Genomic DNA, 22,009 nt, shown 5'->3' with positions numbered 1-22,009 from the left:
CTTCAGATCTGAGGGTGTCTTTATTTGGGTGCAGGAAAGAGCAGCTGAGAAATGGAGAATCCAGGACCACTAGGGATGGGGTGGGGGTCGGTGTGGCCTTTGTCTGTGACGGTTACTTCGGTCGCTGCTCCATTTGGAGTTGGGAGGTCGCCTGGGGGCTCCCTTGGGGATCAGGCTGGAGTCGATTTTGCGCTATCTGGTCAGTTGGTGGAGAGTGCACGTTTATGACCGGGTATTGAGTTCATTTGACTGTTTTGGGCACTGGCGGCTGAATTCAGGCCCCGAGGGCCAATGGTAAGTTGGAGGGAGCTGAGTCTGAAGCTACATTCGTTTGGGGGGATTCTGACACCCATAATTTGGAGATTGTCAGCTTGGAATATGAGGACAAACCGCTAGATGGTCTTCAGGGGGTGGGTGAGGGTTTTGTTTTGGGGATTCATAGTCATCGGTGCATATGGACCATCTGATTTCCAGCAGAGCAGTCATGCTGACTTTGGGGTACAGTCTGTTTGGGGAAGCCGTATGCGTTTCGAGGCTCAGGTTAGATTTGGGGGGCGTGAAATTTAACTTCGAGGGTTTTTTATTAGCCTGAGGCAGGACATAATAGGGACCTGGGAGCAAGTTTGAAGGCCTTCTGCTACCAGGGGTCACTGAGGGGAAGCAAAGCTTTATATCTGAATGTTGTGGAAACTTACTTTGAGGGGAACAGTCCACTGTTTACATAGATAGCCATGAAAGTTTTTCCAGGGGGAGAAACAAGGTGAGGGCCCAGGGTGAGAGACTAAAGTTTTGGGGTGTCCTTATTTTGGGGTGTTTTTTTTTGCCACTCTTTGGGTGTGTTTGATGAAGTGGAGGGATGGGTCTCAAGGTGAGATTGATCTGAAGGTTCACTTAATTTGGAGCATGATGCTGATGTGGGATGTCCTTTGCCCAGAGCTCCCTCTCACCCTGGATTCTAGAAATCTCTTTTTCTGGTGGACCCCCAATTACGCCCAGGATGTGAAGGGAGAGATTTGGAAAGGTAGTGCGTAGGGTGTCTCCTCTTATTTCTATGTGGCCTGGATAGATCTGTGGGAGAAAAGGTGGTTTCAGACTCGGAACCCCAATTTCTTAAGGGAGCACACCTCACTTTCCGGGAAGGTGGGGGGACATGGGGTGTCCCGTGGTAAAGTGGACATCCCGGGCTTGGGCAGTGCTGTTGGAACTTTGGCAAGGAGAGGTGGTGGTGGTGGGGGGGGGTACGAGGAGGTGATTCTTGTACCCAGAGTTTCCAGGATAAGAGCCCCAAACGGGAAGCAGACAGAGCACTGGGAATGTGGGTGAGGTGGGGAGGGGGGAGGGGTGCCCCACGGCAGCAGGGGCGAGGGGGTGACTCAGGCCAGCTCTGCACGCCTGGGTCCCTGCTCTCTTCGGCTCTCCTCCCCTCTCTCCCTCCCACCGCCCACCCCCCCAACCCAAGGAAAAAAACCTGCCTGTGCAACAGCAATGGCAGATTCCAATCCTCCAGACTTTCCTTAAACCACCGCGGAGACCAGCCAGGGGGGAGGGGAGGGGAGGATCGGGCTTTCCTGCTTCCCTGAGACTGGGGCTATGAGCTTGACCTCCTGGCCCCTAGCCCTTCGAGGAGTGCCCCCCGGTCTGGAAGCCAGGTTTCCTGGACCCTAGCCCCCGAGCGGGGGGGCCTGGAGAGCCGGGGAGGAGGAAGGAGGGAGTGACTTCCAAAATTGGCATCGGGACAGAGCAGGGCTGGCGGGAGGCAGGTGAAAGACGGAATTTTCCTGAAAAAACGGGGGTATCTGAGGACCCCAAATTTGGGGTGCTGGTCCAGGACCGTCCTGCCAACATCCTAGATTTTTTTGGGATTTTTTGGGGCCCCCGGGACCCCTCTAGATGGGGTGAGGAATGTAGTGTTGGGGGAATCTGACTGGGGCATTGCAGCTGCCTCTCCCGCCGAGTTGGAGACGGATGGGCTGGGACGGGTTTGGGGGGGTGTCCCCAATTCTGACTGGGAATGGAGGAACCCCCTTCTGAGCTCTCTTGTGGGGGTCCCCCCTCCCTAGGGCACTCCCCACTCCCTGAGCCAGCCGAGAGGAAGGAGGCCAGCGATGCGACTGGGGCGGCTCCTTTCTCCTGCGCCCCAAATGTGAGGGATGCACCCCAAATTTTGCTCCCTTCAAAATAGGGGACCAGGATCTCAGGGGAGAGTAGCTGAGGTAAGTGGGGAGGAAAGTGTCCCCTGTTTTCAGGAGAGACGTGGCGGTTGGGGGGGAGGTTTGGAGGTGCGTGTTGGGGTGGGGTTGGGCTTTGTCAGTCCTGGAAGTGGGGGGACGATTGGAGAGGCTTTCTCTTGTGCCCCTCGAGTGCAGTCCGCCAGGTGGAAACCAAAGGCTGAGTCCCGAAGGCCCCCCAACATCCCCGGCCGTTAGCATGGTGTTTGATTTCTGTTTCACCCCCACAAAGGCTCTGCCGAGAATTGGGAGCTGGGGACAGCTGCTCAGTTTGGGGGGCTATGGAGGGTGGGGTGAGGACCAGGAGGCCCTGGCGGGATTTGGTAGAGGACAGACAGGGGTCTCAAGGCAGGGGGTCTGGCACACCCCGGGGCCCAAGCAGACTGCTTACACCCACCATTTTAGATCTTTTTGATTGCTAAGAGTTTTGGGGGGTGTGTCGGCAGGGGGGTGGTGGTAAAGGGTGGAATGGGACGAAGGAAGACTTCAGGGTTTCAGAGGATGTTATTTTGATTTGTGGAAGGCCTCTGGGCCCCTAGATTGTGCTTCCTGTGGGGTGCTTCTAAAAATCAAGTCCTGGGCAGGAGGAAGAGGCTGAGGGGAGGCCTAGGGTGGGGGTGGGGACAGGCATGTGTGTCTCAGCTTAAACGTGGCTTTCTGGGGTGGGCCCGCCTTCCTGGGCCTGCTGGATGGGCTGATGGGGGTGGTCGCAGGGGGCAGGGCGGGGGTCCTGGGGGGCGGCGGGGAGCTGGAGCAGTGCTGGGGGTTGAGTACCTGGCCCCCAGGTCCAGGCAGCCCTCTTCCTGGGCCCTGCTGCTCCCCTTTTCCCCCTGGCCTCCATTTCCTGCCTTGGACCTCCATCTTGTGGCAGGCCCAGGGCCCAGGGCGACTTCCGGCCCCCCTCTCCCGACCATGTTCCGGCCCCACCACCTCTGGACTGCCAACTCCCAACCCTGCTGTCCTTGGCCTTCTGTCTCTCCTTGCTTTCTCTTGGGTTCTGACCCAGGGAGGGGAGGAACGGACACAGGAAGCCTCGGGGCCCTGCCCTCGCCGAGTCGGCAGGCAGTGTGTTGGCCCCCACGGTCATTCCCCGCTTCCTCTGCCCCTGACCCCACCCTAGGGATCCCCTGAGCAGAGCTCCTGCAGAGGGAAGATGGCTCCAGTCTTATCACCACTGCGAGCTCGCCCCATAGGCCCCCGTTTCTTATTTTCCCCAACCCCTCTTGGGGCCACGTTTGCCTTGTGAGCCTTGTCTATGTCCCTGCTCTGGGTGCCGGGGTCTTCACAGCCCCGTCCCGTGCTCTCAACCCACCCCGGTCCTGCCCCCGCCCCAGCAGCACACTGTGGTTTGTACGGCACTGTGGCCACGTCCAAACCACACTGTGGTGTTAGAGCGAGGGTGGGGGAGGCACCGCTGAGGCTTGGCCCGGGGAGGCCACCCCGGAGAAGCGACACGGAAAACATCTGGGCCTTCTTGTGAGGTGTTGTGGGGGGGAGGATGAAAGCACCGGAAATACGCCCCTCTGAGATCCCCAGGGCAGCCTCAGGAATACTGACCGCCAGAGACCCTGGGAGCTCAGTTCTGCCTTCGGAGAGCAAAGTGGAGTCTTTGTTGCCCACGCCCAGCTCCCCTGGCTCTAGCAGCACAGAAATATTGGCACTGGGAAGAGAGCCTGCCAATATTGGCTGTGCTGCTCTAGGCAGGGTGGTGAGAACTTCCAGAAGGGGCTGAGCCCCGTGGGGCTGAGGGGAGAGGCACCCGCCCGCGGCGCTCCAGTGATGTTAGGCTGCAGGCACGGAGCTGAGAGGAGAATCTTTATTGTTTTCGGTATAAAAACGTCCGTCTGATGGAGGTCAAAGGGGCTGGGGGTAGACGCTCATACGGGAACAGCAGAGTGCGCAGCCCCAGCGGCCTCGTGGGCCGTGCTCTGCGGGCCCGCTCGGAGTCCCAGGCGATCCACAGGTCCAGGGTGAACAGTGAGAGGGGTCAGAGGTGGAAGGCTCAGCGAGAGAGCAGAGGAGGGTCAGCAGAGGTCACGAGAAGGCCAGAATCCAGGGTCAGGCTGTCTGGAACAGGAAGCAAGATGGGCCGAGACGGGGTGAGCCCCAAGTATGCCTCCAAGGCGATTCCTACCCCCCCACATCACCCGGCTCTTTGCTGAGCCCGTCCCCCGCAGCGTGGACTGGAGGACCTTCTCTTCCAGAACCTCTGTACGAGGGGGCAGGGGGCTCCTGTGGAGACCCTCCCCTACCATCCGAGTGAGCGCTTCCCCCCCGCCCCCAGCCCCGTCGCTGGTGTGGGAGGAGGAGGACGCCTACCCTGGTCGAAGTTGAGTTTCTTGGCCGGAGGGGTTTCTCCTAGCCCTTCGATGTCCACCAGGTCACTATTGGCGTCCGAGTCGTTCAGAGCGCTGAGTGTCACATCTGGGGGGGGGGGGGGGGGGTGGGGACATCAACTGGGTTCTAGGTTCTCTGACTGCCCCCCAGCTTCCCAGAGCCTCGAGCTCCCCCTCCCTCTGCCCTCTCAGCCACTCTCTGGGAACCCTGACGGGGAGAGGAAGGGACATTTGTCCTTCCCTGGCCCAAGCCCGATTCTCCCACTGAACCTTCAGCCCCAGAGCCCTCACCGGCCTTCTGTTTCTTTACGGGGGGGGCCCCGGCCTCAGGGACACTCGAGCTGCTTGGTGGAGGGGCGGCTGGAGGAGGCGACAAGACACCAGATGGCACCTTCTTGGGCCCTTTCTTGGGTGACTCGGCCGGAAGAGGGATGCCGGAGTCTTCGTACACCTTACGCTTCACGGTGGCCTTTATCTGGGCCCTGAAGAGAAGACAGAGCAGGTTAGGGAGGGAGTCCCGGGGAGACTGAAGGAAGAAGGGAGGGGAGGGAAGGGGTAATGGGCCATTCTGAAGGAACACTGGGAGCCCCTCCATAAGAATCTGGTTAGGGCCCTGGCCCTTTGGTAGGGTTCTCGTTTTCCTGAGGCTTTGCACGCGCTTAGGGCGGATGGAATCTGAAGAGTGGACTCCCTGAGCTGAGTGGCGGAAAGGCCCGCGTCCTAATTCTCTTCCGGGGTGTGGAAGGCTCCCAGGTGAACCTTGGTGGCTGACCGACAGGTAGAGGGGGACTTATTAGCGGATCCTGATCAACTCGTTCGGAATCACAATGTCCCCTCCAAGGAGCCGCGCAAACAACCAGAGAAGTTCCGGTTGTTGGGGATCTCAGGCGGCCCCCGCCCCGAGATTAAATTCTTGGGAGGTCCTGTTACCCCGGCGGTTCAGTTAACTTCTGACCAAACTCTTCGCGGAGGTGCTAACAGAGCCGGCAGCGAGGCAGGAGGGCTGTCGAGCTGGAAGGGAGTTCTCGGGAAGGTGGACCTCGGGCTGGCGCGGGTGCGGTGGAAGACAGTGCCCACCCGCCCCCCCCTCCTCTGCCGGCCACCCTCCCTCACACTGTCCGTTCCTTGATGACACAGCTGATGTGATTAAGATCGTCCCCAAACCGCTTCACAGCAGCCCTCAGCATCTCTATCTCCGTCTCCGTCCACTTGGCGCTGTCAGAGGGGAAAGGGGGAACAGCGAAAGTGGGAAGGGGGGTGCGCAGCCAGCCCCCAAGCCTCCCCCGCAGGCGCTGGGGCCCCTTCCGTGGATCCCTAAAGAGGGCTTTCTTAAAAAATAAACAAATAAAAGCTCTTAACGCCCCGTGGGAATCCTGAGGACCCCCAAGCCTCTCCCCCAGGCACGTGAAGCGGCGGCTGTGAGCAGCCGGCGCAGACCCATCCGACCCGCGGGGGTCTCACGGACAGAACCCCGCGCGCGGTGCGCAGGGGACCCCCCCGGCTCTGCGGCCGCCGGCTCGCGGCAGGGGTTCCGGGTCTGGAGCCTCCAGTCTGCGCTGCTACCTGTCATTCCCTCATCCGACAGTCTTTATTCACACCGGCGAGCTGCCACCTGTCCCGGCCCCACGGAGTCCGCGCGCCCCGCGCTCACGTACCCCGCGGGGGAAGAGTCGGCCACGGGATGCAGCTGCATCGTCAGCTCCCCGAGCTTCGTGAAGGCGGCGCCCGCCGCCGAGAAGATCTCCCCGACCTGGGGGCGGGGCAGCGTCACGGGGGGCCGGCGCACCCCCCCCCCCCCGCCCCGCGCCCGCCCGCCCGCCCCGAGCCCCTGGCCCCACCCCGGCCCGGCTCCCGCCCGCCCCCCGCCTCGGGCGGAAGAGTCGGCACCAACGGGGGAGGGGGGGCCGCCCTCCCGTGGCCGCCAGGGAGCGCTGTCCGCGAGCGAGGGCGAACCTTCGTGGACGCTGACGTCATGGTCCCGCGCGCCTCCTCACGGAGACGCCGCCGCCGCCGCCGCCGCCGCCTGGCCGGGACCACGGAGCCGGGCGACCGAGGCGCTCGGGCCCCCGCGCAGGAAGTCCCGCCCCCTCCGCCGCCGCCGATTGGCTCCCGCTCGGCCGCTCCCCCCCTCCCCCCCCCCTCGCCAGCAGCCGAGGCTCGGGCGGCCCCGGGCGAGCCGAGGGCCGACGGTGGAAGACACCGCCTCACTTCCGGCCCGGCCTCACTCCACTTCCGTCGGTGCGTCGAGACTCCGGGTGTGGACACCGGCCTCCAGCCCCCGTGCCCGCCCCCCACCCTCACTCCGACCCAAGCACAGACACGAGGCTGAAGGGAGCGGTTTCGCTTTATTGTGGTTGGGGGGGGGGGGGGTCAGGGAGGCCGCCTCCCTCCGCCGGGGAAGGAGCGATTCAATCTCGGCGCAGGGAAACCCGGTCCCGCAGGGGGCGCCGGAGTGGGGACGCGGGTGGGAGGGCTGGGAGAGTCTTTAAATAGAGGAGGGGGCCGCAGAGGGGAGGCGCGACGATGCTCTAGCGCACCATGTACTCCTTGCGCTTATTGAGTCGAACTTGGCAGAAGGAGAAGCCCCCGAGGAGGAGATAAAGGCCCGCGGCGATGAAACAGTTGTAGCTGACTCGCTCGTAAAGGTCATATATTTTCTGGGGGTCTTTCCTAGGGGGGGAGGAGATTAGGTAGTGAAGTGTCAGAAACCATCCAGCAGCCAACATTTACTGGGCACGGTGTGCCAGCCACCATTCTAGGCGCTTCTACACGTACTATTCGGGCTTCCTCCTAACCCTCCGGGGTGACCCCTATGATAGCATCCCCTTGGCAGAGGTGGATGGCGGCGCAGAGAAGTCAAGGAATATACCTAAGAAGCCACGCCTAAAGCGGTGGGCTTAGCATGGCCACTCAGGTCCGACTCCGCGACCGCTAGGGAGACTAGCCGTCTGCACTCAGCTCCCTCGCCTCGGGGCCCCAAGCACCCCGCCACCTGTAATCCCCCGCCTACCGTTCTACTGCGGTTCAGCCGCCTCCCACCCGCCCCCAGCCCCGCCGCTCCCACCTGACTTACTCAAAATCTTTCTCGGTGAAAGGGACGTCCTCTATTAGCACAGCGGAATGGACGTTGAAAAAGATTCCGAGCATTATCTGAAAAGAGGGAATGGTCTGGTGGGTGAACCCAGGCACCGAACCTGCTCGCTGTCTAAACTCCTCCCACTTCTAATGTTGCCACAACATCTGGATTTGGGCACTACCGGAACGAGCTGGGATTCGAGTAGTTGTTGCCGGATTCGGACTCCGTCACCCGGAATAGGGCGCTGAGTCGGTGACGGAGACGGCTCGGCTGGTGCACGGGCAGGAATAGTGAGCAACCCAGATTATCCTCTTGTCCAGGGGCGTCATTATCACGGGACGGGGAGGAAATCGGCCCTTCTGAGTATTTCTTCCTGGAGGGGGGCGGGTAGTCGTGGGGAAACAAGGGCCCCGCTACCCATTTCGGGAACAAGCGCTCCCTTGCCCCACTGCCCTCTACTCAGCGCAGGCGTCTCTCAAGACCCCAGCTCGTCTTCCTCCTACCTTGAGGGGTCTCCAAATTTACCAGCCGCGGCTCCCGTTCCCAGCTTCGTCTCCCTCCCGCCCCTTTAAGTTCCCCATTTCTCAAGCTCAAGTGTCTCGTCCTCCAGCGGGTAATCAGCCTCCCCCTTCAGCCTGCCTGCTGCTTCCTACGGCCCGGACTCTCCCAGCCTTCCAGCCCTCCAACACTGGGGCGCGTCGGGCCCTCTCCGGCTGTCGCCGGCGGTCCCCTCACCAACATGATCACTCCCCAGGCGCTGAGGACGATGCCGCAGGCGGCCAGCTTGGGCCCACAGCACAGAAGCGACGCCATGGAGAAGGGGGTCGGGGGAACACCTAGTCGCGTGCCGAGCGGAAAGGCGGCGAGACGGAGGCCCGGATGCGCCCGGGGAAAGCGAGATGGACTTGGGGGCTCGCGCGGCGGAGGACGGGCCGCTGGGAGCGCAGCCGAGGGGGCGTGGCCTCCGGTCCCAACCATCGCGCCGGGGGACGCCGGGCGGACTTCGCTGGGCGCCTCCAGGCCCTCCCGGATCTCCGGCGGAGCGGGAGGCGTGTGAGGCCGAGACGGCCCCCCAGGAACCCCTCATGATCTATGTAGCCGGGGCGCGGGTTATTGTCGGAGCAACGCCTCCGCTTTCTTGGTCACCCCCCGGCCCAGGCTGGAATGGGAGGACCCAGCGCGCCACGTGACCGAATTCTGCGCGTCACGTGACGAGGAAGCAGCGCAGCGGCGCCTGGGGAAAGAGTAGCTCTGGCGGAGCTGCTAGTACCCGTGGCGTCGGGCTCTGAGGCGCGGAGGATTGGAGCTGCTCGAATTTTCCCCCTCAGTTACGCTAGTTGCGGGTGGTGTCCCGTGATGGGGGGCATGGTAAGTGACACAGGGGTTTACACCGAGAAAGACCGCCTCTATCTCCTTTTTTCTCATCCCCGCCTTTAAAAATAGATATTCCGACACGATGAAAGGAGATAGGAGCCCCGTCCCGAGGCCAAGCGTGCAGTCGTGGCCAGGAGGCTTCAGAATTGCCAAGGGCTCTTCGCATCGGGAATCCTTAAGTCACGTTTTGTTACCAAACGCAGAATACTGAATAGTTCTGGATGCCCAAACCCAGGAGGAATGCGGGGCGTTAGGAAAAGTCTCGGGAAAACAGACTCCGTGAACATGCTGTGTGTGTAGGGGGAGTGGTCTTGCTCAATGCATTTGGAGAGAGGAGTAAGTACACCAAAGTGATGCCACTTTGCTTCCCTGCTGCGTGCGAACCACGGAAAGTGATCATAGGCCCCTTGAATAAGGTGTAGGGCACGAGACTTTAACAATGGGAATCGATCACCCACTCCGAGGAGAAAGCTCGTCTACTTCACTGCCGAGAGGCAGGTTTGTGAGAATTGTTTAGGGAGCTAGGGTGTTTGGAGAACACCGTTTTCTACTGAGCCCGTTGTACCCGTTCTAGTGAGGGCAGTGATCCACCGCATAATCGAGAGGGGCCATTTTGATCCCGAGACCCCAAGGGCTCTTAGCATCTGGAATCTTTAAGTCACGTTTCGTTACCAAACGCAAAGAAACACTGTGTCCCTGATTAGAACAACTTTGTGGTACTTTCCCCCCCATTTATTTAATGCATATCATTCTCAAACAGGTTGTGAGAACGAACTTGAATCCTGGGAAACACAGACCCTGGGATACCAAAGGGGCTGGGAAAAGTGGCCTTGGGACATGAATTTCATGCCTCTCGTGCTTGAGACTGGCGGAGGTGGTGGTGGGGGGGGGGGGGGGAAGCCATCAAGGCACGCGGGTGTTTATTTTGCCCAGGAGCATCATTGTTACTCAAGGGCCTTCCGGGTAGGTGTGCAAATAGGGGGAACAGGGTGGAGGGGACGTTGCCAAAAAACAGAGGCAGGAAGATTTAAGTTGGCCACTGCACAGGAAGTCTAGCTCCTGGGAAAGGAGAATTAGTTGAAGTAGTTGATTTATCCAAGAAACCTCTGCCCCACCTCCGAGAGGTTCTCTGGAACCGTTTTCGCAGAGTAGGGGCGGTGCCTCAGGCTAGCGCAGAGCAGCCCCAGGCAGGTCCCCCCACTGCGGGTTAAATCGAGCCCACAGTCTGTGCGGGTCCATCCAGCAAAACACCAGGTTTTCTTGCATTTCTAAATGGTTGACTAAGCCAAAAGAAGAAGACCGTTTTGTGACACTTTGAAGTTCATATTTCACGGCTCATAAGTACAGTTTTACAGGAGCCCAGTGACCCCTCATTTCAGTGACCTATCGTCTGTGGCTGCTTTTGTGCCGCTTCGGGACCGTTAAGTGGTTGTGACAGAGACCGCGTGGCCTGCAAAGCCTGAGACATTTATTGCTGGCCCTTTACAGAAAAGGTTTGCAGCCCCCCGGACTGGTGGGATACTGACGTGGGGGCTTTAGTTGCGGGGAGAGGGTAGAGCTTTAGCAGCAGAGACTGGACTCCTGGAAATTCAAGATGAAGCCTCAGCACTAGCGCGGATCTGAAGGCCTCCAGGCGGGGGCGCCCTAGAGCTCAGATGGTAACACTGTTCTCTATGCGGCTGGGCCTCAGGTAGTCGTAGGGCAGGTCCACTTGTGCATTCCGGGCTGTGATCTCTCTTTCTAAGTTTTCCAGATCTGTTTGGAATTGTCTTAGTACAGCCTGGGCCTTGGGGCTTGAGAAATACTTTTCTTTGTGGTGCCCCAGAGGTACCTGGGAAAGAACAAAGCGTCGATCAGTTTCTAGTCCAAAGGCAGAAGCATGCAGACCCTCACTCTCATGTCTCCCTTCTGACTTTTCCCAGAGTCCTGTCTCACCATGTCTGGCTGGCGGCGACCCAGGTGCCACGTGATGGTCATTTGAAGACAGGCCTGTCGGATGTCAGGTAGTGAGCCCATCACTGTGGCCATTTTCACGTCTTCCTTGGTCGTGGGTGGGGGCATCCGCATGGTGCACGGGGCGTTAGGGACCCAGGCGTACCAGTCCAGCTGGGGGAAGAAACTGCAAGCCTAGGATCCTGGTACTTCTGCTTGGAACCCCCGTCTTTCCCTCGGGAATCCCAAGGTCTGACACTTGCCTTCGGGGACCCGGGCTGCTGGCTGTCATACCTGGCCCTGGTTGATGGCCCCGTGCTGGGCAGTGCAAGTGAAGACGCACATGGTAAGGAAATGACAGAGCTGACTCTGGGACTGGAAGGAGGCAGGGAAACCTGGGCAGAGAGGAAGGGGGTTTGGAGGCTACAGCCTGAGAGGAGAAACCTGAAGTCTGACGTCTTGGGATGTCTGCACCACTCGGGGTTGAACTGCACGGGTCCGCTTATGTGTGGGTTATTTACCGTACGGTATTACAAATGTATGCTCCTTACGGTTTTCTTGACGTTTTCTTCTCCCTAGCTCGCTTTACCGTCAGAATACAGCATACGATACATAGACTAACACACAAAATACATGCTAATTGACCGTTTATGTTACTGGTAAAGCTTCCGGTCAACGGTAGGCTCTTGGTAGTGAAGTTTTGGGGGGAGTCAGAACGTAGATGCAGATTTTTAACTGCTGGGTATGTGGGGGAGGGTCGGTGCCCTCACCCCTGCGTTATTTAAGGGTCACCTGTGTTTTGGCATTGATGGGTATTTGTTCCTTTATTCAAATATATTTGCATTAGATGTGAGTTTCAGTTCAAGTTCAAGCAATAATATTTGGGTGCCTTAGACCAATGACTTAATCTCTCTGAACCCCGGTTTCTTCACCTGTAAAGTGTGGATGCCACCTACCTTATAAAAGAGATAATGCATTGAAGCCACCTAATACATTATAAATTCTCAATAAATAATAATTATTATTACGGAAGGGTTGGGGGTGAACAGCTCTGACTGATGGAATATCTTCTGCCTCAAAAAGGGGTTAAGAATTTAGGGATGTTTCCTCCTACTCTGGAACAAGGGCATTATAAGTGTCTGAGTTACAAGGTGAGGATTACAAGAAGTCCCGTGTTCGTGGTGTCATGGCCGAGAGAGGGTTTCCACAAAGGTGGTCTCGGGCCACTGGTTTTACAGCGGAGGTGGGGACTCAGAGACCCAATTATCCTGTTAAGAGGAACATATATAATCACTCCCCTTCTGTAGATTAAAAAAAAATCAAAGACCAGAGAGATTAACCTGCTGGGCAGGATCCCATCTTTGGTAAAAGGCAGAGGCTGACCTTGAACTCCGGGTCCTGACTGCTTTTCTCAAGCTGTTTTTAATTTTGGCACATTTCCTCTAGAAAGGCTATCGGGAAAATTAGGCAACGAGCACCATGAGAACCGGGGTGGGGTGGGGGGGGGGGAGAGGGGAAAAGAGAGAATGAGAGGCAGTCGGTGGAGATTAAAGCTGCCATATGAGTGTTTATTTTTATCTTCCAGATGTAGATGGTGGTTGGGAGGAGATGGCCAGGGAGAGGAAGAAGGGTCTTCTGGGACTGAGGTGGACCAGGGCAAGTTTGCCCCGGAAGGGGGAGTGCAGGCATTGGTTTATCGCCCACTGTACCCCCGGGGCCTGGCCAGAGCGGCTCCCCGGACGCAGGATGCCCGAAGGATGATTTCAAGCGGTCCCTGCTGGCCCGTGTGTGCTGGAGAGGGAGGATGGACCCGCGAAAAGCTGAGAAAAGCTGTGTCTTCCCCAGAGGTTAAAGAGCAGGTGGGGGTGCCAACGGCGGAGGCTAGATCTCGGCCGAGGGGAAGGGAGGCCAGATTGGCCTTGGAACTGGGACCCCGAGGGGCAGTGCATGGAGTTCAGGTCTGTGCCAAGGCGTGGACGGTGCTGAGGGTGCCCCAGATGTGACCGCGCACCGTGGTCGTGTGCAGTACGCCCAGAGCGTGTGCACAGAAGCAGGAGGAGAAGGCCGGGAAGCTGAGTGCCGGACCCCGGGCCTCGGTGGAAAACTCACCCTGTTTGTATCGCATGTAGGCAAATAACCACAAGGAGAACACGGGAGCCCCAGCGGGACCCGGGCACGTCCCACCCTGGCTGTGGTCCTGGTCTTATCGGGCCCCCGTGCTGTGGCGGATTAGGGGCATCTTTGACTTGGGATAGGGGATGGCAGTAAAGATTGATGGCCAGGGTCTCTGCGGAGGACAGTCCCTGGGTATCTGGAATTGTCTTCAGTAGGAGGAGGTGGGAACGGGATTCCGAAGCTTCATGCGTGGCTGGAGAGGGGGGTGTGGTGAGGGGTTGGGGCCTGAACCCAGAGGGGCAGGACCGAGATGGGGCTCCTGTCTCTGGGGAGGGTCCTACCTCGGTCCTGGGCCTGGCACAGCCCCACCTCGGTGATCTCCCGGCACCAGGCCTGCAGCTCAGGGTCCCCTCTCACGACGTCGTCCCTGTGGTAGAAAAGGCGGACGATGCCCTGCACGTACCTGCCCAGAGGAGAAGGGGCTGAGCTCCTTGAGGGGAGAAGGCGCCAGCCTCTGACCTCTACTCCCTTCCTGCGGCCTCTGCCCAGCTGACGCTCACTGTTTGTGGGGACAGGTCTTACCGGCGTTGTCTTGGGGGACGTTCCCTAGCTCTTTCCAAACGCTAGTTTAGAAAGGAAGGAAACGTGTGCCATTAGTTTTAAGAGTTCTGGACTCGTGGGGGACCTGGGTGCTCAGTCGGTTGAGCATCCGACTTCGGCCCGGGTCATGATCTCACGGTTCATGGGTTCGAGCCCCGCGTCGGGCTGTGTGCCGACAGCTCAGAGCCTGGAGCCTTCTTCAGATTCTGTGTCTCCCTGTCTCTCTGCCCCTCCCCCTCCCCCGCTCTTGCTCTGTCTCTGTCTCTCTCTCAAAAATACAAATAAACATTAAAACAAATAAATATCTAAACAAACAAACACGGGAAAAAAAAAAAAAAAAGAATTCTGGACCCACGGCTGAAAAAGGCATTCTTCTGACAGAATCCCTGACTCCGCCAGACCCCGTGGTTTACCTGCCCACCCTTCCTGCACGTCCGCTGCCTCCCGACTCTTCCTGTCTCCCCAGGACTGAGTTCCTGCGCCTCCTGTCTGGACCTTCCAAAGTCGGACGCTTAACCGACTGAGCCCCCCAGGCGCCCCTGGACCTTCTAGGTTTCATGTGGGAGTTTTGCCCCATGCTGACCTCAGGTCAGAGCCCCGCTGGCCCCCTCCCCGAAGCCCCTGCATTTCCCAGCCGCCACTCTCACCCACCGGGCAATGATCTCCCAGAGCCGTAGGGCGTCGTGGGCGTAGAGGGCACTTGGGATTCCCAGCAGGCCCCGCGCAGCCAGGTCGTCAGGAGGACAGAGGGAGCGGTAGGTCAGCTGGGCCATGGCCCGACGGAGCAAGTGCACGTGGCCCCCTCCGCCAGTGCTCACCGCCTGCGACAAGAGAGAAGAGAGGCCTTGAGGGAAAAGACCGAGCACGGTGTGCAGGGGCTCGGAGGTGGGGTTCCACATTTAAAGACACGAGCTTAGAGGGACAGGCGCGTGGGTTTAGGGCCAGGACACTCCCACCGTCTGGGATCCTGAAAGTAGCGGGAGGTCACGGAATGCTGGGTGATGAGCCCCACCCCGTGGCCCGTCACCTCCTTACCTTATCAAATATTCCTCCTTCCGAGATGAGCTGGGATCTGGCCCGGGTGTTGATTTCCAAGGTATAGCGGATGTGCGGGATCAGGAGCTGGGGTGGAGGGGGTTGGGGGGGGGGGTTAGGGAGGCCACGCCGGGGTCTCTCCTCCTGGGGTGTGGCGCCAGGCCTGGTGGCCCTCTCCCCCTTGGACGCTTTCCTCCCTGGTGCTGCGGGGACAGGCCTGTCTGTGCGTCCCTGAGCACTCGCTCTCGTGCCCTCTGCTGCCCCGGGAGTCAGGCTGCGGCTGTTACCACTGCTCTTCATTACTCCCGCCTTGAGTGTACGTGTCCTTTTTATTTGCTTTTATATTTGTGTCGTGCACATACTCCTAGCTTAAATTAGCCTCTCTGCTCGTTTGCAGAGCCACGCCCCCATCTGGCGCTGCAGTCCAGGGGAGGCGCCTTTTGGGGGGGGGGGGGTTCCGTGAGTCGTGGGAGGGGCCATACTGAGCTGCCTGCTTACACTGGGGGGGGGGGGGGGGGCGTCATCACATCTGCCCCAGCCCCAGGTTGGCGGTTAGGCCCCTCTAATCTCAATAGCTTTAAGAAACTGCTTTTTATTAGGCATGAAAAAGGCCGTCTGACCCCCACACGCATTTCTTTGATCTCAGACTGTTTTGTGTTACTTCCGCCCAGGTCACGTGCAGGTTTCCTGAAGTGTGGGGTTCATCTGCGCTGTAGATGCTGCACGCGGGGAATGACCCCGGTGATCCCTGAGTGTCCTAGAAAGCCCCAAGTCCACAGGGGGAGAGAAGATCCCCGAGGGCCAACAACCCTCATAACAGCCACAATAATCACAAGAGCGAATGTGCTTTGTGGCTTTCAGCCTGTGGCACGCTGTGGCGTTACGTCCTCTTATCCCGTCACAAACCCACAGCGGAGCTCCCGTCATCCCCGCTTGGAGTCAAGGACTCTGAGCGCGCATCTGGGAGGTGCCAAGGTCAGGATTCCAGTCTGTCCCCGCATCCAGATCCAGAGGCTGCGGGAGGACCCTTTGTGACGTTAGCAGCTTCGCTCTCTCGTGGGGCTGACGTGCCTCGGGGCAGCGTAGTGATGAGCGGGGCGAGGCGGGGACAGGGCTGCGCTAGTGACGGGGGGGGGGGGGGGGGGGGGGGTCGCGAGCATGAACAGAAGCCTAACCCATTCCAGAAGAGCGGGAGACGGCGACGCGGGGGCATCACGAGATCGGCAAGATCTGAGACTCGATTGCGCACGCTGGTGTCCCTCTTGTCTGTGTTGTCCCGGACTCGCGGGGGCCGCGGCTGCGCCCGGCCAGGCTTGGGGGAGGGGTGGAAGCCCCCAGCTGAAACCCCACGGCGGGGACTCACGTGCCAACCTGCCGACCCTTCGGCGCCCCGTTTTAAAAACTGGACACCCCGTCCTTGCTTCCAGACCGGCTCTTCTCCTGACCTTGCCGTTGCTGACAACCAGCCCCGTTCGGAAGCTGGTATCAGCTTTGTCCCTCCCCGCCACGTCCCTGTACCTAAAGTGCCATCAAGACGTTGAGAACATTTTTAAGCGAGCACGAGGCTTTCTTTGCTGCCTTCTGCCTAGCCGTGGATCCTGAACTCGCCGTTTTATAAAATTTCACCACCTTCTAGGGCGTCCCCCCCACCTTGTGGGCTCCCAGGTGTCGTGGGAGCGTGGACCTCCAGCCCGTCTCCAGTCTCACACCCGGGATCACTGCAGCCGTTGGCCCCTCCCTCCACGAAGTCTCTGACTTCTTTTCGCTTTTCATTCACGCCCCCACCTTGCCAGCGCGTGTCTCTGTGTGCCGGTCCCGGGCAGGTACAGGTAGCCTGCTGGGGCGTTCTCCCGGCCTTTGGATCTGTTCCGACTCAGCACGCTCTTCGGTGGCAGCGGAACATTCCCCGTGAGTCCCGTGGCGCTCGTAGGCTGTCTCTGGCGACGTCAAATTCCAGGCCCGGTTACTGTTCTCCCGGGTGGCTCTCTGGGGCGTCACTTGCCTTCCTGGCCGAACGGTGACTCTCCAAAGGCAGGGACGGGGCTGCTGTCTTACTAACAACATTCCAGCTGTACTCCAGGCTCATCGCTACATCGTCAGCTCCCTGGGAATTTCAGAGCGTTCCCGAGGAAACGTTAAGTGACTTGACGTCACGGACACACGGGTGTCAAGCTGTACGGTCTTGCTCCTCGTCTCCCCGCTTTCGTTCACAGACTGGCGTAAACGTTTTTGTGTTCCTGCGGCGCCGCTTGGCATTGGGCTCTCTCCTCTCTCTGGGGTTGTGAACTGGGGCTCGGGGGGGAGGGCACGTACCTTGAAGACGGGGTGCAGCCCTGGGAGGCACCTCATGGTGGCCACGGCGATGACCTCGGCCACCAGGTGAGTGCTGAGCAGATGGTACTGGAGCTGGTGCACTTGGAAATCGGAATTGCGGACCCAGATCTTGGCCAGGAGCCAGGCGAGCGGGGGATCCGAGGGCAGGAACAGCGGGGGCGCGGGGCAGCTGGGGCTGGGGGGCTGGATCTGCAAGAAGGAAAGCAGACACCTACTGACCCTCCGCCCGCTGTGTGGCATTCTGCTCGGCCCCGGGGGCGGCCACGGCCGAGTACGGAAGGCGTTGCTGCCTGCAGGTTAGGGTCTAGGAGGAAGACCGAGGCCCCCTCCTGCCCTGCCTCCCGCCGGCGCTGCGCGCCGCTGCCCAGATGGTGGGGCGAGTGCAGGGGCGTCGGAAGCAGGGGGCCCAGCAAGCCTGGGCCCGAGCAAGGGCGGGCAATGGGAAGGAGAAGCTGGGTGTGTGAGACGGTGGGCAGCACTCGGTGACGGACCGGACCGTCGAGAACCGTGGGAGGAAGGGACTCGCGGGACGACGGGTGTTGAGTCAGGGGCCCCAGAGAGAGGAGAGGTCTCTCAGAGTGTGGCCCCCAAACCAGCAGCAGCTTTGGAACTTGTTAGAAGTGCAGATTCCCAGTTCCTACCCCCAGACCTACTGGACCCGAAAGTCTGGTGGGGGCACCCGGCCACCTGTGTTTGAACAGGCCCTCCCGTGACTGTGATGCCCACAAAAGTTTGAGAACCACCGGGTACAGGATGAGAACCCAGGAGGCCAGTATGGCTCTCGAACAGAACGGGAACTTCCAGTTGGGTGAGCCAGCAAGCCAAGAGTGACAGGCGGACCGGCCGCTCTGAGTGAGGTGGGGGTGAGGGACAAAGAAGCTGGGAGCAGAGGTCGGGCGGACAGAGCCGTGTGGGGAGGGGGTGCCCGGGGCGCCTCACCTGGATGACCACGGGCAGCAGCTTCCCCTCGGGCCGCATCTGGAGCATGACGAGGGGGGCGGCCAGGTACTGCTTCTCTCCTCGGATCACGTTGGCCGGGATTCCGTCCAGCAGGCTGAAGTCAGCCTCAAACAGGGAACCGCTCTGCGGGGAGGAGGAGGGACGCGCCCAAGGTTACGGTTGACGGCGCACCCCCGGGGGGCCCGGGCAGAGGCCAGGCGACGGCCCTGATCTAGCTTCTTGCCATCATCCTGTGTCGGCACCGGAGCCCCGCTGGCAGGCCCGGAGCGTCTGATCCCACCCCGTCAGGTTCGCTGAGCCAAGAAACGGAGCGTCACGCGGTTAGCGGATCTGGGCTCAGAGCCGGGCCCGCGTCCGGCCCGGTCTGTGTTACGGGTACCGGAAGCTGTCCTTTTGCCAGGCTGGCCGGTCCCCTTCGCCGTCACCCCTCGGTGCTCTGCTCCCTGTGTTTGGTCCCCACCAGCTCGGCAAACGCTCTTTCGCTTCCCGTCCAAATGTCTCCTTTTCGTCCGAGCGCCGCACAGAGGGCCCCCGGCCACGGCCGCCGCCGAATCCAGCCGGCACGTGCGCACACCCGCGCGGCCCTTCCAGACCCTGCTCTCCTCCAGGCAGCCTCCCCAGGTCTCGCCCGCTGGCGGCGCCCGTGTCGGGAGTATGACGTCGGCCAGGGAACGTCATCGTCCCTGCTAACGTCTCCGGCCCCGCCGGGGCCCTGGGAATTCGTCCCGTTTCCCCCCTGTGCCGGGAGCTCCTCGCGGCGCCCGTCTCCACGCTTTGTCATCCTTAGGCTCTCTGCACGGGGCCCCGCAGCCCGGCACGGTGGGCGACCAGGCCTCCCTTCCCCTGACCCATCTTTGGTCCCTTGCCTTTACCACTTCCCCCGCCCACACGGCCAGGAGTACCTGGAGTTCTCTCTCCAGCTGGGCCCCCAGCGCCTCGGTCCCCGAGGGCAGCACCAGCCGGGAGGGCAGGGAGGCGGAGCGTCTCAGCACCATGGGGTTGGCGCCGTTGAGGAACTGGTAGCCGAAAAGTTCATCGTCCCGCCAGCAGCGGTGAACCCTCTCTGTGGGGCCAGGGGGAGTGGAGGAGTGGGTATTGGTCACCTCCCGGATGTCCCTCCCCTCCAGGCCCTACCGGGGCAGTTCAGGCACGTGACCACCCTGTCTGCGGCCCCTGGCTCGTCACTCTGGAGGCCTCTGTGACCTGGTCGGCCGACAGGGTCTGAGGAGTCAAGGGGACTATGGGGTGTGAAGGGCGGGTCACCCAGCGGGGCCATCGGGGACGTATCGAGACCTGGGGGAACCACTGACCAGCCAGGTCGCTCTTCTGGCCCCAGAAGATCTGGTCAAAATCCTCCAGGCGGCTCCAGGAGCTCAGGAGGGTGTAAACGCGCTTGAGGACCGTCTCCAGAGCCCTAGGACGGGTGTGGGGACGTGAGCCCAGCCCCTCGCGCGCTCCCGCCGTCGTCCGGTCTCCCCGCCCTGCTCCGCTCCGAGCCCCAGGCTTCCTCACCCTGCCTTCAGCGCCCACTCGAAGTCCAGCCTCTTTTCCTCATGGAACCTCGAGTTTGGAGGCAGATCGTCCTGGCGTTCTGCCGCTATCGTCCGGGGTAACCCTTCCTTCCAGGTGGCCCAGCTGGGAGACAGGAGGGGACTTCAGGGAGGGTGTCTCCGTCAGCGAGAGGGGCGGGGCCCGGGGAGGGGGGACAGGGCTCACCAGTACAGTCTTCGTCTCTCCTTCAGCTCTTTCTCCCGATGCTTCTGGAACACGTCCAAGGCATTGTCTCCTGCCAGGCGCGCTGGGGAGACACGAAGGTGATTGGCCACACGGTTTTGCGTGGTCCTGGGCTCTCCCCTGCTTGTCCTCGTCTTAGCCACGGTGGTCAGGGCCCGAGGGCCCCGTTCTGCTTTGTCGCTTCTGTCTCTCCCTGTGCCTCACGTGATCAGTCGCCCAGACGGGCGCTTCCCAGACCTGCCGACCTTGCACCCCCCCGGGGGCCCTCACCTCTGCGCTCAGCCCTTGCCCTGAGACACAAACGTCATGGTTGTCCCCCATGTTTGTGAGCCTGTCTTTCCCTCCCTGACCCTATTTCATCAATACCGGGGGTTGGATTCATCACCTTAATTAAGCTGATAAAATCTGAATCACTCGTGTGACCGCACCTCTTTCTACCATGTATCAGCTTTGCTCAGTTTCACACGTCTGCACCCTCACCTGTCACACCTGCGGCTGTCTTCAGAAGCCGTCGAGGAGCTGCTGGGTTGGCCTTCTCTCCCTCACTTCACCTTTCTTAGCCTCAGAGGCACAGTCTGTGTGTTGACGGGTTCTAGCTCTTCTCTGTGCCCGCACTCACCTGTGTCGGAGCCCCCTCTCAGGCGCCCATCCTTACTGTCCTTGTCCGTGTTGGTCTCAGGACTCGTCTGGAACAGTGACCAATCCGAACTGCCTCCTCCTCCTCCGGCCCGCTGTCGGGGTGCGCCCTGTCCCTCCCAGGGGTCTGCGTGCTTTCTCGGCCTGGTTCGTGGTCTTCCCCGAGCGGTCCCCTGCTGCGCGTGCTGTCCTGACTGTCGCTGCCCTCACTTGTCCAGCCACACAGAGACCTGCCTTCCACTCTGTTTTCCACCAGTGCTGCAGCCCCCAGGCCCCTTCCCCTCATTGGAAGAGGGCTCTCCAGATCCTTCTTCCCCTCCAGTCGCCTTACTCTGTGTGTCACTCGGGGACTGAGAACTTTTCCCTGATCCTTGTCTTCTCCCTACCTCCTCTGCCGAGCCCCCACTGTTTTCAAGCCCCTCCTGGGGACCCCCGAGGTCCCCAGTGTCCATACCGCTTCCCCGCCCCCGCCCCCGCCCCCACCCCTCACCGGTGCCCTCTGGCAGGCTCAGCACGTCCTGGCCTTGCACCCAGCGGTAGCAGGGGAAGAAGGTGGCCTCCTCGCAGGCTCCGGGGCCGCGCACGGTGATGCAGTCGCAGAACCAAGCGTCGTCCACCAGCGAGTGGTGTTTGCGCAGCTTCACGAACTGCAGGGGCCCCAGGTCCTTGGGGATGTCGCGCTCGAACTCCTCCTCCTGCGGGGGCCACAGTCCGCGACACTTAGGAGCAGGGGCCCGGGAGAGGCCGTCTTCGTGGGGGTCGGGGGCGCCTTTGCGGAGCCCCCGCTGCCCAGGGCCTCCAGAGACGGCAGCCCTTGTTCCCCTCTCCGGACACCTGCGCGGGGCCCGCGCCGCCCGGGAGGACGAGGGCGCGCGGGGCACGGCCCGCAGGGTCAGCAATCAGTGACTGAGCGTCGTCGCCCACGTGGGCCCAGCCCTGAGCTGTCACCGAGCCCGCCCTCGGGGCAGCCTCTGGCGGGACCTCCGATCCCACATTGACACCGGCTCTGGGGTCACTTGGGGAAGCCCAGTGGGGAGGCTGCGAGGACCGGAGGGAGAAGGGACTTGAGCCCGGCCCGGGCTCCGGCTCCTGTCTCCGCCGGCGCGACCTCGCCGTCGCCTGCCGCCCGCGTCCCCGCCGCCCTCCCGCCGCGAGCCCAGGCCCGGCCAAGGTCGGGGTCCCCGCTCGGGGCGTCTGACCTGGCCCCGCGCCGGCCGCAGCCGCAGCTCCAGCCGCGCCTCCCCGCGCGCCCCGACCAGCCACAGCTGCACGCGGTTGTGCGACCCGGAGAAGAGCCAGGCGCCGGTGGCCACGCCGATGCGGTAGCGGCCCATGGCGGTCCCGCCGCAGCTCGGGCTCCGGGGCCTCCGGCGGCTGTCGGGGCGCCTCCGGGCCGGTCGCGGGCCTTTAAAGAGGGGCCTGCGTCCCCGCCCCCTCGCAACTCTCGGGCGCTCCCCAGTCCCCGCCCCAGGCGAGCCCGAACCTGTGAGCGGAGGAGACGGCTGGGGGGTGGGGGGGGGCTCGGCTGGGGCGGGGCTGCGGGAAGATAAAGGGGGCCCGGTGGGCGGGGCCGAGAGTCTGGAGGCGCCCGCCGCGCCCGGCCTGGGGGGAGGGGTGGGGAGCTGGGGGCCGCAGGGTCGGGGGCTTCA

The 22,009-nt window shown here is 61.3% G+C and overlaps 3 protein-coding genes and 1 long non-coding RNA gene across 16 annotated transcripts in view; 1 reads left to right on the top strand and 3 right to left on the bottom strand.

The window, feature by feature from the left end:
* Positions 1 to 4,030: 4,030 nt before the first annotated feature.
* Positions 4,031 to 6,653, bottom strand: BACC1 (BPTF associated chromatin complex component 1). Of its 3 annotated transcripts, none has more exons than XM_060647539.3 (6): positions 6,518 to 6,653; positions 6,220 to 6,314; positions 5,678 to 5,779; positions 4,856 to 5,046; positions 4,548 to 4,652; positions 4,031 to 4,295 (listed from the first exon to the last, which is right to left on the bottom strand). In XM_060647539.3, the coding sequence occupies exons 1-6, from the start codon at positions 6,536 to 6,538 to the stop codon at positions 4,231 to 4,233; spliced, it is 579 nt and encodes a 192-aa protein (XP_060503522.1). In that variant the 5' UTR covers positions 6,539 to 6,653; the 3' UTR covers positions 4,031 to 4,230. The 3 variants fall into 3 exon arrangements, with proteins under 3 accessions (XP_060503522.1, XP_060503523.1, XP_060503524.1); XM_060647540.3 differs by having other exon boundaries at positions 4,031 to 4,291; XM_060647541.3 differs by lacking the exon at positions 5,678 to 5,779.
* A 237-nt stretch (positions 6,654 to 6,890) lies between these two features.
* On the bottom strand, positions 6,891 to 8,591 carry RNASEK (ribonuclease K). Its single transcript, XM_060647542.3, has 3 exons — positions 8,376 to 8,591; positions 7,638 to 7,714; positions 6,891 to 7,234 (listed from the first exon to the last, which is right to left on the bottom strand). The coding sequence occupies exons 1-3, from the start codon at positions 8,451 to 8,453 to the stop codon at positions 7,093 to 7,095; spliced, it is 297 nt and encodes a 98-aa protein (XP_060503525.1). The 5' UTR covers positions 8,454 to 8,591; the 3' UTR covers positions 6,891 to 7,092.
* A 31-nt stretch (positions 8,592 to 8,622) lies between these two features.
* Positions 8,623 to 22,009, top strand: part of LOC132688426 (uncharacterized) — an 87,232-nt gene continuing 73,845 nt past the window's right edge. For 5 of the 6 annotated variants that reach the window (XR_013552132.2, XR_013552131.2, XR_013552130.2 and 2 more), the window contains exons 1-2: positions 8,623 to 9,008; positions 10,937 to 11,017. This is a non-coding gene — a long non-coding RNA (uncharacterized LOC132688426). The remainder of the gene's footprint in view (positions 9,009 to 10,936; positions 11,018 to 22,009) is intronic. The other variant, XR_013552127.2, reaches the window with a different exon arrangement.
* LOC132688422 (polyunsaturated fatty acid lipoxygenase ALOX12) lies at positions 10,184 to 21,724 on the bottom strand. Of its 6 annotated transcripts, none has more exons than XM_060647531.3 (14): positions 21,560 to 21,724; positions 20,851 to 21,055; positions 19,707 to 19,788; positions 19,503 to 19,625; positions 19,301 to 19,404; positions 18,893 to 19,053; positions 17,970 to 18,113; positions 17,010 to 17,219; positions 14,697 to 14,783; positions 14,313 to 14,482; positions 13,403 to 13,524; positions 11,241 to 11,341; positions 10,950 to 11,120; positions 10,184 to 10,845 (listed from the first exon to the last, which is right to left on the bottom strand). In XM_060647531.3, the coding sequence occupies exons 1-14, from the start codon at positions 21,692 to 21,694 to the stop codon at positions 10,666 to 10,668; spliced, it is 1,995 nt and encodes a 664-aa protein (XP_060503514.2). In that variant the 5' UTR covers positions 21,695 to 21,724; the 3' UTR covers positions 10,184 to 10,665. The 6 variants fall into 6 exon arrangements, with proteins under 6 accessions (XP_060503514.2, XP_060503515.2, XP_060503520.1 ...); XM_060647532.3 differs by having other exon boundaries at positions 13,403 to 13,488; XM_060647537.3 differs by lacking the exon at positions 10,184 to 10,845 and having other exon boundaries at positions 11,034 to 11,120; positions 11,210 to 11,341.

Source organism: Panthera onca, chromosome E1 (assembly GCF_046562875.1).
Source record: "Panthera onca isolate mPanOnc1 chromosome E1, mPanOnc1 haplotype 2, whole genome shotgun sequence".
NCBI classification, from domain to species: Eukaryota; Metazoa; Chordata; class Mammalia; order Carnivora; family Felidae; genus Panthera; species Panthera onca.
The sequence above is the reverse complement of the archived record's forward strand: the minus strand, read 5'-3'. Positions and strand labels throughout refer to the sequence as shown.

Excerpts from the sequence above, each read along its gene's own strand:
- LOC132688422 (XM_060647531.3), bottom strand. The coding sequence starts at position 21,694 with ATGGGCCGCTACCGCATCGGCGTGGCCACCGGCGCCTGGCTCTTCTCC. Across the intron at positions 19,789-20,850 it reads GAGCCTGCCAGAGGGCACCG|CGCGCCTGGCAGGAGACAAT; the intron begins GTGAGGGGTGGG and ends GTGTCTCCCCAG. Across the intron at positions 19,054-19,300 it reads CCAGAAGAGCGACCTGGCTG|AGAGGGTTCACCGCTGCTGG; the intron begins GTCAGTGGTTCC and ends CTGGCCCCACAG.
- BACC1 (XM_060647539.3), bottom strand. The coding sequence starts at position 6,538 with ATGACGTCAGCGTCCACGAAG. Across the intron at positions 5,780-6,219 it reads GCCGACTCTTCCCCCGCGGG|CGCCAAGTGGACGGAGACGG; the intron begins GTACGTGAGCGC and ends CCCCTCTGACAG. Across the intron at positions 5,047-5,677 it reads GTCATCAAGGAACGGACAGT|GGCCCAGATAAAGGCCACCG; the intron begins GTGAGGGAGGGT and ends TCTTCTCTTCAG.
- RNASEK (XM_060647542.3), bottom strand. The coding sequence starts at position 8,453 with ATGGCGTCGCTTCTGTGCTGTGGGCCCAAGCTGGCCGCCTGCGGCATC. Across the intron at positions 7,715-8,375 it reads CCTGGGGAGTGATCATGTTG|ATAATGCTCGGAATCTTTTT; the intron begins GTGAGGGGACCG and ends CCCTCTTTTCAG. Across the intron at positions 7,235-7,637 it reads TTCACCGAGAAAGATTTTGA|GAAAGACCCCCAGAAAATAT; the intron begins GTAAGTCAGGTG and ends CTCCCCCCCTAG.